At 42.0% G+C, this 12,991-nt stretch overlaps 1 protein-coding gene across 3 annotated transcripts in view; it reads left to right on the forward strand.

Moving 5' to 3' along the window:
* Positions 1 to 1,847: 1,847 nt before the first annotated feature.
* The window catches only part of asap1b (ArfGAP with SH3 domain, ankyrin repeat and PH domain 1b), a 47,828-nt gene continuing 36,684 nt past the window's right edge, over positions 1,848 to 12,991 (forward strand). For 2 of the 3 annotated variants that reach the window (XM_076080205.1, XM_076080204.1), the window contains exon 1: positions 1,848 to 2,511. In XM_076080205.1, the coding sequence (XP_075936320.1) occupies positions 2,386 to 2,511 (126 nt within the window). In that variant the 5' untranslated portion in view covers positions 1,848 to 2,385. The remainder of the gene's footprint in view (positions 2,512 to 12,991) is intronic. The other variant, XM_076080203.1, reaches the window with a different exon arrangement.

A 12,991-nucleotide genomic window follows, 5' to 3' on the forward strand; every position in this document is an offset into this window, starting at 1 on the left:
CGTTACGCTAGCTAAAGCAGAAGCTAGCAAAAGCGGAGCTTCCGGTCAGTGTTTTTCAAAGTAAAGGTAAACAGAATTAAAATAACTGGACATAAAATACTTCCTTCTACAGAAACTCTATTTGATACCATTGTGGTTTTAAAACTATAGTTTGGAATATGACTGAGTCCGGCTTATGGGTATAATATTAATTTGCGAGGACAACCCATTCAAGGCATAATAATAAATTGGACAGAAAATAATACTAGTGAACGGCCACAAGGTGGCGCTCCATGTTTGGATTAGTACAATATGGAATAGAGAGGCTTCTCTAGTGGAGAATAGTGGGTGAAATCGAAATAAGTCTAAAAATATTAACATATACTTCATAATTTTGTATGTTTCTGTGTTTTCTATGGTAACTGTTTTAAAATGTGGGTATTTAAAAAGTAGTAGGGGGTGTTGTTAGGCTGCTCTTTGAGTGCACTTAATATGATTTTACAAGATATATAATATATAACAACCTAAGCAACTATTTAGGATAAATCATGACTTCTGTGGTGAGAATAAGGCTTAATATCTCTAAGATTTTGAAGGTATTAAGACACACAGCTGTGAAGTTGGTTTTAAAAAGGAAGTAGTATATGTTACTTTGTGGCAAATATCTGTTTGTGTATTATAATACACATATTGTATTACATGTGTTTGACATATTTCCTTGTTTCTGGATGCAAACCTTCTTCCCTTGAGGACAATGGCGTTTTAAATTAATTAAACTGAACTGGATTTATTTTAAAAGGACAAAAAGATTTACCACACAGACAATGACATACTTTATAAATTCATAAAATGATTCTTTAGACACCTACATGGCATTAATACATGAACACTAACTTAATACACAGAAAACAATTTTTTTCATGTGACATTCAGCTGAACTAAATTGAAATAAACTCATCTGACAGGAAGGGACACTAGTCCAAACTCACTAAAACCAACTGTTCAGTTTTATCAGCTCATGCCTATGATAGGCTCATATTCTTCTGACGACACTCAGGATTATACATATAATAATAATTATAAATATATATCCTTCTAGTTGTCGCTTCAAGTCAAACAAACGAAACATTAATGTTTATTTTGTCTGTAAATCGTTGTTTTCTGCGGTAAGCAGGCCTTCAGTGGTGCGGGGTTCTAGATTCCAGATCACGCATGCGCTGAGTGACATCTCGGCCCCCGTCGACCGGGCGAAGTGGGTGGAAGAGTTGCGTCAAGTTACCACCAATAGGAACAAAATGCCGTAAAATAGGTCGTTTGTTTTCAAAATAAAAGAGTAAGACTACATCGTGAGGACAGCGTTCTGCTTTTTGTTAAAACATTACATTATAATACAAATGTGATTATATATCATCAGAAGCTCCTTACATTTAGTTTTTTAAATTTCAAATTAACTCAATTAATTGTAGTACAATAGCTACAATTATGTGTCAATATTGTATTAAACCGGCTGCTTATTAGTCCTTATTAGTCTAAAATGTGCTGAAGTTTGAACACATTTGCCATTTAACCACTGAATCCTGGGCAATACTAACAAAATGTGACAAAAGTTGACATCTATTTAAAAAAAATAGTCGATAAAATTGAATTTGTGCAACAAATGGGTTTTCTAAAATAATTACATTTTGCAGACTTATATGTTCATTGGCCTGCTTTATGTGACAAGGGGAAACATATATATAGATTGTTTTTTTTAATGAAGACGTCTATACTCATTTGGGGGATTAACAAATTGAAGTCACCCCGGGGTCTTAGTTTGAAAACCTTCACCGGAAATGAGATCATTCTTTCCAGCTAGCTTGACCCTAGCTCTGAGAAAGCTCGAGCGCGGCCGAGCAGGAGAGAGTGGCAGTGAATGTGTCTGCGGCAGCGTTTTAGCGTTAAAAAAACACAAACTACGGCCGGAGAAAGGAGGACCAAACCCCGCTGCAGCGAGAGACGACCTCGGCAGACCACATGGACTATGATAGAATCTAAACAGAGGCTGGTAACGGTGCGCTGTTTGGACGACAAGCGGTTTATTGAACATCTGTAGAGCATATAATGAGGGCATCCGCTATTCTTTACGGTGGTTTTTCCTCCGAGGTTTAGTTATAGACGCAGAGTGACACTATTTATACGTGCATCGCTTTTAGACATCCTCTCGAGGAAAAAGACGCACCGAGGGAACACATCCTGCAGACATTTAGTTAATTCCCTGCAGTGAAGTCATCTGAGAAGAAGATACGTCTTAATCATCTCTAGTTTAACACAGTTTCGCGAGGAAAATCGGCATTCCCCTTCCATCGGCTCCTCCTGTGGGCATTTCCCCCCTCCCTCCCCACCACCCACCACCCACCAGTTTAAAGGATGCCGGATCAAATATCGGTGTCCGAGTTTCTCTCGGAGACGACAGAGGATTACAATTCCCCGACAACATCCAGCTTCACCACCCGGCTGCAGAGCTGCAGGAACACCGTGAATGTGCTGGAGGAGGTAAGGCCACGGTGTCTGCATGGATGGATGGATGATTGAAGACGCCTGATTAAACAACACCAAATACTATATTATTATATAAAAAAAATGCATATTTAAAGCACATACAACAGGTTTTTACATGGTGGAATGCAGTTTATATACATGCAATCAACCCTAAATTCACTGGTTTCAGTTTAAAATCCCATTAGAGGCCCAAATGCATTATTGTGTCGCAACAGAAAATAAAATAATTGCACCTGTTGAGCTGCAGTTGCTGTGAAAGTGCATTTTTTTAATTGAACCTGATGGCAAAAAATGTGCATTTCCCGCCCCCCCCCCCCCACACACACACACACACACAGATAGTTAGTGCAGAGCTGGTGCATGTAGGTGACCTCTCATCCTGTGGATCTGCTGCTCCTTTCTTACCATATATGTGGAGTAATAATAGAGGGTGGGTGGATGTGTAGGCAATAGGAGGATGTGCACTCAGGCCTGCAGCTCTCTCTCTCTGTGTTCACCTTACATAACTCACAGCTTCAGAGCATGCTGCCAGGCTGTGGCACTGTGTGTGTGTGTGTGTGTGTGTGTGACACAGAGAGAGAGAGAGAGAGACCTTCCCCAGTCACTGGCAGTCAAATCTGGATTTAACTGTCAGGATTATAGAGATTCCCCGCTCTCGTATAGGCCAGATTTGTGTTAAAAAATGCAATATTTATCCTCAAAAAAGTGAAATGCGGTGCAGAAACACACCCAAAGTCACACTCTGTGATGCTGTGTCACCTTCGATCGTGTGTGTGTGGAGGGGGGGGGGGGAGAGAGTAATCGGGCCAGGCAGGTGGGTTGCTATATGTGTGTGTGGGTGGGTGTGTTTCCCATCTCCCCACCCCCCACCATCATCCTTCCTGCTGTGATTAACTGGAGCATCAAACCAGGGTGGCGCACACCTTCTCCGTTGTCCGCTAACGCCAAAATGTGACCTCATTTCCTGCTTTTAGCTGCAGATGTGAATGACGTCAGACTCAGTCTTTAGTGTAATCTGTCATGTGAGGCAGACACCAAATGGGGTTTATTTGTGACTAAATAACTGTACAGGTCACATGTAAACAGTATAAGATGAGCAGGACAGTAACCAGATATGTTTGTTTAAAGGGAAAGAGCACAGGCCTAGTCCTCTCTTCGACGTCCTAACAGCCACTTCAACAAACCGTCCGTGCTATCCATCACTTCTATCTTCAGGCTTTTACAAGCCTATTATATCATGATGACAAAAAAAAATCCACCAAAACAGGACCAGAGCCGTGTTTATTCTCCACTCTGTGTCTGCTGACTGTAACGAGGGAAAAGCTCGCATCATGAATCACCTCTCTGGCTCCGTGCCTCTGAACCCAGAGACTGCAGCAGCACAAATGAAAAACATCTGGTCGAGAAAAGGGCCGCCATGTGCGCCGGGCTTCGGTAGCCACTCTGGAATTCTTTTTATTTTTTTGTTGTTGCAGAGATCACATGACAGGGACGACCATTATGCTGGTACCAAAGAGCGGGCTAACACACTCTCCGGTGTTTTAAACAAAAGGCTGAAACATTTAGGGCGAGGATAGTCGGGGGAAACACCCATCAGACGGCAAACACACCAGCAGACAGCCGGCCTAAAGATGAATACGGTTAGATTAGTGTCTGTTTAGTAAAATTAGCTTCCCCGTTTGATCCCTGCATGGACATGTAAGGGCTCACTTGCATCATGCACACAGAGCCGCTGCAGTAAAACGGCCCTCGGCGTCATTTTGCCTGAAGACGAGTTTGTTTAAAATGTCCCGGGGTCCGAGTTCCTGCCCTCAAACTTAAACCATTCAGTCCCTATTTCCCCCCCCCCCCCCCCCACGAGTCACTTCCTCAGTATGTTGACGAGGTAAATTATGCAAAGGTACGGCTTGAATATTTACTGCTGTAACTTGAGTTGACCTGCAGGATTGTTCAAGTTATCTGCCGGTGCAAATAAAGAAAGAAAGCAGCACCATATCGTCCTTACTCATCAATTATTGATCCGCGCATAATGACACAGAAGTATTCACCAGTCAACAACGAGCAGCACGGTGGACAGATGAAAGTCAAACAAACAAAACATTAATGTTTATTTTGTCTGTAAATCGTTGTTTTCTGCGGTAAGCAGGCCTTCAGTGGTGCGGGGCTCTAGATTCCAGATCACGCATGCGCTGAGTGACATCTCGGCCCCCGTCAACCGGGCGAAGTGGGTGGAAGAGTTGCGTCAAGTTGCCACCAATAGGAACAAAATGCCGTAAAATAGCACGGTGGACAGATGAAACCTTCACAGTAACCTTCCTGGATCAAGATCGGGCCGGTGTGAATGTGTGTGTGGGCGGCCGGACCGGAAGCCGTGTTGGTATGTGTTGTGGGGTTTTATTTTGTTGTCATCTTTGGTGCTGAGCAGCCATTGTTGTGTTTTTCCACTGCATTCCCCAGAAATCTGTGGGAAGTTGTTAATGGTGATCCTCATTTGTTCATCCAGATTCCAGAGATTATAGCTGCAACTAACATTTCCATTATTGATTGTCGTCTTACAATTGGTGGTCTGTGGTATTTAATTAACAGTGATATGAATGCGAGAGAGGCAGTTAACTCTTTTAGGTTTTTGACTGTGGAACCCAGCAATATATATTGATGGAAGCAAACGGATGACATTGTCGGTCGGTTGGTTCGTCAAACAGCCAAAGATTGCCATAGATTTCTGTTTAATTCCTGCTCCTAGCGCTTTATTTATCATATCTTAGTTGGCAGACCGCCATGACATTTTGGCTATCAAAGGGAAAACCCCGTTTTGGTTTTTATGACCCTCTGACCCTTTCTTGAGTGCCATCCTCGGGGCACACGTAACATGTTTAGCACCATATCCACGATACTGACGAAACCTCAAGAATGGAAAGATTTCTATGGTTTATTTTGTCGTTCGTGACATCCACGAACATTCAGCCTCAGGCAGCATCTGCTTTCATTGTCTCTGGTGAAACCTGGCAGCTCATAACAGTCAACCCAAAAAATGTTTCTGCACTCAAACGATGGATTATTTCTGCTGATAATGGTATTATACAGCTTTCCTCTATTGATTCTAGAAATACACATCTATGGTGTACAATTTGTATTGCCTCAGAACTTACTATATTACATAAAGTTATAAGGTAACCTCACTACATAATATCTTACAGTAAGTATTAGTTTGTTATATTTAAAGTATAGTTTGAGCTTTTGTGGTTGTGGAATTGTTTTGTTTTCTAGGAGAATGTCCCTTCAGTTAATTAGCAACACAATAAATTAGAGCTGCAATGATTAGTCGTATAATTGATTAGTTGGTTGGAAAATCGATAGGCTACTATACAGGAAATCAATTCATTATATAATATTATTATATTAAGTTATTATTTCAGCAAAACTATCAACCATTCTTGGGTTGCAGATTCTTAAAGAGAGAATTTGTTGCTTTTCTCAGTTTTACATCATAGTAAACGAAATATTTTTAATTTTGGAACTGTTGGTCGGACAAAACGAGAATTTCAAAGTCTTGTTTCAGGATTTTCTGACACTGATCGACTTAATGATTAATCAAGGAAACAAACGGCACATTCATTGATCATGGAAGAGTTAGTTGCAGCTCTGCGGCAGACGATAACGCCGAAGACCAAAGAAGAATAAACACAATAGCAAAGCAGCAAATCTGACATTTGCTGGTATGAAAATGAATTCCCCGCTTTCTCTTATTTAGCTAATATTAGCAGCTTGTTATCCCCCCCGTGGGGCGTTTATTGTCTCCCGCTCCCCCCCCACAGATGGCCCTTTACGTCACTGGGTTAGCTTTCCTAAAGCACATAGAGCCACAGCAGCAGCAGCAGCACAAGGGAAACCCTCACTGCATTGGCATTCCTTTGAGCGCACCTCTCGCACCACATCACATGGGCCGCACCAGAAGAAATGTTGACTTTTCACAGTCATTCTATTCAAGCATGGCTGGGCTTGACCTAATAGGCAGAGGCCTTTTATATTCTTTATATTTACGTAACGGCCTTTTCAGTCGCCGCATGTTGGGCTCGAGACACTTTTGATGCCCTCCTGTATTTGAAAAGAAGAAGAAGAAGAAGAAGAAGCTCAATGAGGAGTTTTGTTCCAAACCACTGAGCACGTCGTTGCCTGAAGTCGTCAGAGAGTTATTCAAAGATAGCAAAACATCTAGTTTTATAAAATGTCTCTTAGATGTTGCCAGGAAGGGAATTAACATTCCTCTCATTCTTTTAGAAGCTTTAAAGTTTATTCTCGTCAATTTATACGAGTACGTGTCACTCCAATCAAACGCTGGAGGCCTCATTTAGGAAGAAGCTCGTCTCAAAGGTGCCCTGTGGAGACTGTAGAACTATTGAAGATGTCCATGGGATACACATGCGGAAATGCATATGAGGCGGTAATGTGCTGTAAAAGCCAGCAAAGCACCAAGAAATAGGACCAACAAGACCAACCGTACGCCCATTGTCTGTCTTTTTTTTGGGAGGGGGGAGGACAGATAGCAGGTTAACAGTATACGCCATACTAGAAGTGTGTGTACTACTGTATCATCTGAACGCTGGGAACCTGAAGATTAAATTGAGATGAAGCTCAGCACTGTGTGTCAAGTTCTACTAAATCAGGTCAAAGGACCCCAGTGAATATGGCCATGCCAGTTTTTCACCAGCCAATATTTAGAATACCTTCAGAGCCTCATTTAACATCTTTCACGACAAGCTAGCAGGACATGGTTGGTACCGTAGTTTCATATGATTACCTTCACTCTAAAGCCGAGCCTGCTACAGCCCCTGTTTGGCCGAGGACGTCTACGTCCGCCAGGAGTGAAGGAGGTTCAAACAAAAGACCATATGTATATGATTTATGAGTGAAACATGTTGAAAAAGAACCCAAGGCGGTGACCATTTTTGTTTCTGATAAAACATCCATGGAGTAAAAACCTACTGCGAGTTAGTTTTTGTTTCACTGAAGCTGTTTCTTCTTGGGTTCGACATGTTCACAGTGTTACAAGTTAATAGTCAAAATTATAAGTATTTATAATAGTTCATAATATGATGAGTTTGTATTAGTAACAGATACAGTATTTGTTGTTTGTCTGTAAAGCACCTGAGGCCGTCTCGTAGACGCTGTCATGTGAGCGTTTATTCTCGTCATGTAACATCTGGTCCACCAGCAGGGAGCCGGTCGTAACAATATCGACACGGATAACAGATATTATTTGTTTTGTTCATTAAGCCTTAGAGCATTTTCAAAGCTTACGTGTTTCGCTTTTTGGGGAATACCTTGTGTCGCACACTTAATTAAATCCAAATACTGTAGATGAATTGGTTCATGGATTATTTAGCCTCCGTGGCTCCATATTCTGGACCTCTTTTTGACTCCCCCCTCCACCAAAAACAAGGCAAAAAGGATGAATAATTCAAAAGGTCGAGTTTTTTGTTTTATCATACTTTGCTTTACATAACATAACTGAGCGCTGGCTATTTAAGGCTCCATCCACCAACATTTGCAACTAAGGAGCACAGCTGTGTCAGATTCAATTATTAATGAAGTTATGGCTTTTTTTATTTTATTCATCATTTGTCCCCCGTGTCACCAAACCCGGTGAATCATATGGTGCGAGAGAATGGGAGCGTTTTTTCGTCCCATGGCACCGTTACTCACATGACATCTTGTTCCAGTTAAACAAAACCAAACGCAGTTAATGTGGTCATTTCCACTTTGTCAGTGCTCACTAAATGGTGTTTCAGAGAGAACAGTGACGCCACTGCTGTGATGTTTAATCTTTTTTGGATATGTTGTTGATGAAGTTACAACTTTATGACCCAATAATGACCTACATGCTTTATCTACCTCCAGTAAAGTAGTAAAACGGACGTATTTCTGTATAAAAAGGCTTCAGACTCAATCACATAGTGCTTGCTGCAGTCGGTAGGGCTGAAAAACACAACTTGAGTAGTTCCTCAACTTAGATTCTTTGCCTCGAAGCGTTCATGTCATCAATGGAGCTATTATACGGGGGTCAAGTGATGCTTATTGACCGCACAAGTCAAAAGGGAAGGACAGAGAAAACGCAAAAAGAGTAAAAAGACAGTAAAGGAAGTCAAAATGGCAGAAATTGTCAAAGTTTTTTGGAGAATTTCAATTTTCAAACTGCCTTGTTTGGCTGCTTCTTTGCGCTAGCAACTAATTAGCGGATAATGCAATAATGCAGGCTGAAGTGCGTTATTTAGCCTGTTAGCTTAGCCACTCTAGCACATGTCGTCATTGTAAAAAACTGAAAAATCTTCTATTTTTGAATATGGCGTTCCCCTTTACCAGGCTTGTCCCGTCACATGAATGTAAATGAATCCTAAATTAGCTGAAAATGTATGTTACTTATTGTTACCTGAAACCAGATACAAACAGTTGAATAAAAGAGCATCTCAGGGGGGCGAATGTTCCTTTAAATCTCTCTCTATAAATACGAACAAACCTCTTAGCCATTTTCTAATTTGCTCTGTCTCCCGCAGCAAGAGGTGAGACTCTGTTGTGTTGCTTGTTTTGTCGGCGTGTTTGCCGTCTGTGGCTGAAATCTGATAATCGGTCCGTGGGCCACAGCTGTTGGCCTACCTTCCTGCCACAGCTGCACTGCGTATATCATCAAGGGCTATTAGCCGGCAGCGGATTAGCCCCGCACCAGACTCTGCCCCGGTGCTCTGATCCCCCTGCTCTACCCCAGATTTAGACCAGGAAGAGTGGGTCAGTGTTCACATCTGTCTGCAGCGATCCTCACACGGATGGATGTCCGTGTCTTCCTCCATCAACAGCCATTTTGATCTCAGTGTGCCATCAATGCAGCTACTGTTACATTTCCATGACTGTAGAAATATGGTCTTATACGAATATGTTTTATTAGCCATGCTAGCAGTGTGGCTATACAGTAGAGATGCTAAAGTCTGTCGGTTGGTCTGTCCACCGCTTTGATTCAGACTGAAATATCTCAAAAACCGTGATATTGTTTGTTATTGCATTCATGGTTCCCTGAGGTTGAATCCTACCCACTCTGGTGATCCTAAGACTCCTCCATTAGCACCACCAGCAGGTCGACATTCGTGATTTTGAGTGAAAAGTCTCGACAACTATTGGATGTACTGCCATGAAATTTGGTACAGACGTTCCTATCCCCCTCAGGATGAACATCAGCATGTCAGCATTGTCATTGTGAGCATGTTAGCATGCTGATGTTAGCATTTAGCTTAAAGCACAGCTAGTTTAACTGAAATATTGTGTTAAAGAACCGTCACTTTACATTCAAATATTATCACAGTATCAATGCCAATAAAACGGAGTGAAAAATATGATATATATTGACATATCGTGCAGATTTAAGAGATCCTAACACAGAAGACAAAGCTCCTCTTTCGGTTTGTGTCTGGACTTCAGCTGCATCGACACAGCAACATCCACAGATTCCTCCTCTTCCTCTTATGTTCATCTTTTGCAGCTCTTTGTTTTTCTTCTTCTGTGCTTGTATGAGCGCAGTGCTAACATTGTTGCACTCACTGACTGCCCTGCAGAACCAGGAGACAGCATTGTCCTGTGATGACTGACTGTCTTGTTGTCGCCTGAGGGGTAAACAGTGCATCTGTGTGTGTGTGTGTGTGTGTGTGTGTGTGTGTGTGTGTGTGTGTGTGTGTGTGTGTGTGTGTGTGTGTGTGTGTGTGTGTGTGTGTGTGTGTGTGTGTGTGTGTGTGTGTGTGTGTGTGTGTGTGTGTGTGTACACCGCAGCTAAACATTTGATACAGCCTTTCAATGTTGAATTTGAATACTACTTTCCCAAAACAGCCAAGTGCATTCAAGCCCGGAGGAAAGGCATCAACAGTCCTTTGAAGACAACTTGTTTACATCTTCTCCTAATGCCATTAAATGTCAGTGAAACGCGTTACATCACTTTCTTTTCCACATCATGACAGCGGCCGTCAAAGCTCCTCACTGCTCTCTGAAAGTACACAGACGGGGGGGGAAATCCAAGTGGGGATGTAGCATTAAGAATGGTTCAAGCTTTTGTTTGGACGTCACAGTAAAGGCTTATTTCTGTTCCTCTGCGTGTCCAGTTGCTCAACATATCTGAACATCCAAACGGCCCGTGGGAGTGGATACACCTGTGGTTTTGGAATTAGCTGGTCTCTAACCCGGCAAGAGTCCCATAAAGTGTGAAATTTGAGACTCGTCTGCAGAAACAACTTCAAGGAATGCTGTAAAGCGCTTTGCAGAGTCTGTGACTTTGGCCAAGGACTCGCGGCCGAGCGGCTGCGCAGCAACGTTACTCAGAGGCCAAAGAAATAAGGTTACTTCTGATTGTGCATTTTTTTTATCAAGGGAGCACATTCTTTGGCGGCGTGCCCGAAAGATTTACGACGCGGGCGGTTGGTTGTTCGGAAGTTGAGCTGGCGGGCTTATCAGCTGATCAATGATCAGTGAAAGATTAGAGATGAACATGTGGAGTAGTTTGTTTTAGTGTTTCTTTGATCAACCTACACGGCGCTGGTTTGTAAGTATTGGTCTTTAGCCAGCTCTTTTTGTGAAGTATTGTATACTGTGTATGTGTAACAATGATCAATACTGAAACACTTAAAGTATTTAAGTGTTGTTGATATAATGAGCCAGATTTTTCTCTCATTTGTTACTGATTAACAGGATGACAACACTTCAATATAACACACAACAATCTCACTACAAGGTCCACTCAGTCGTTTAAGGCTGCAAATAATGATTATATTTATTATTGATTGAAGCCTCCATGAAATCGATTGTTTTTGTCAATAAATTGTCAGAAAAATTTGCTGCGTGATGGAAATAGTTTGTGATTCCTCTGCAGGTGGAGTTGCGCAATTGACCCTTTCGCCCCTGGAAAGCAGATTGACCAATCGTAGCGTAGCATCGGCCAGTTCCGACTATACGGCTGTGTTCCATAGACTCTCATTCAATCGTTTCAGATCTTTATTTTCAGGCTGATTTTGAGGTTTTGGAGATAGTCATGGTTAAACATGGTCTAATAATGATGGCGGGAGATGTACGTTTCTAAAACGTTACGTTAATATGTAAAAACCTGTGGAGCTAACGTTAGCAGAGTACGTTAGTAGTAGTGTTAGCACATCAATGCTACCCTACCTACAGAATGTACATATGAATGTAAAGACATGCTGCAAGGTCAACAATGAATCTCAACTTTTAAACCAGAAGTTACTAAAGATCTACAATCCGTCTGCTGAGGAAGGTCATGTTATATGAACGAAAGGTCCAGAACAGCTACTTAGTGAACATTCAATCTCCAACAAGACCAGCGATGCATTGTGGGTTTTTTATCCAAAGCACCATCATTGATTCGTTTTGTTCAAGTGAAGCAGTTTCTGAGGTTTGTGGGTGAACAAACTTCTCTCTGGTCACGTTTTGAACCGGAAGTCAAAAGTCAGGAGACCTTAAATGTATCTCTGTTTCAACACATACCTTATTGCCTGCTACTGTATTATGAGGACTAAATGATTAATCAAAACCAGAATCAATAGATCTGTTATAGTTCCTCCATCCCTGACTAGAAAGTGTGAGTTTTGAGTTTCATATTTTTCAGGAAGCAAACAACCTCTTTGCTCTGCAGCTGTTTGTTTTCTCACTGATATCAAACACTGTAAGAAAGAGGATTCTAGGTCTCTTTTTTTCTTTTTTTCTTTTTATCATCAGCTGCGAGTTCCTGTTGCTATTCTCCCGTTGACGGCTGCTTCACACGAATAATGACTTAACACAATACAGATGCAGGTATGCTGCCTGTTTGATGTTAGCTGAGTGCAGTCTGATGCAGCGGTGTGTGGGTGAGACTGAAAACATGCACATCGCTCAGATAAAAGGTGGTGGGCTGAGAACGAGAGAGAGCGAGAGAGCATCGCAGAGGGAAGTCGCCAAATGAAGTGTGAATGCGACGCTGCTGCGTGCTCAGCTTGACTTGTCGCCGGCCGCACGCATGCGTGTCAGTTCCTGCGAGATGCAGCTCGTTTCTTTCCATCTGAGGGTGTAGCTCCAGGATGCTAATAGCGGGACTAATAGCCGCAATACAAAATTGAGCTATCTATGACTTATATTGACTTCTCTTAGTGGCCAATAGCATTAGCAGGTCAAGATTTGTGTAATAGATTCAAGTGAATTTGAGCAGATGTTGTGCATGGAGTGCCAGTGACTGAGTCTTCTTCAGATTGTTTCATCACAGTAGATGTTCCGTTCAACTTGATTCTTAGTCAAAGTAACATTATTATCACATAGCACTCCAGTGGAGAGCAGGGACCGTTTCATTTCATCGTGGTTTGGACTTCCTTGTGGGACGTCCTAGAGCTAATGGGGAGGTTACTACAAATGGGAGTTTGAGAGTCATATCATGATAAAATGAGCAAAAAGCAAGCGATGG

This window comes from Anarhichas minor, unplaced genomic scaffold, assembly GCF_050575085.1.
Source record: "Anarhichas minor isolate MPS153535 unplaced genomic scaffold, ASM5057508v1 ptg000074l, whole genome shotgun sequence".
Taxonomy (NCBI): domain Eukaryota; kingdom Metazoa; phylum Chordata; class Actinopteri; order Perciformes; family Anarhichadidae; genus Anarhichas; species Anarhichas minor.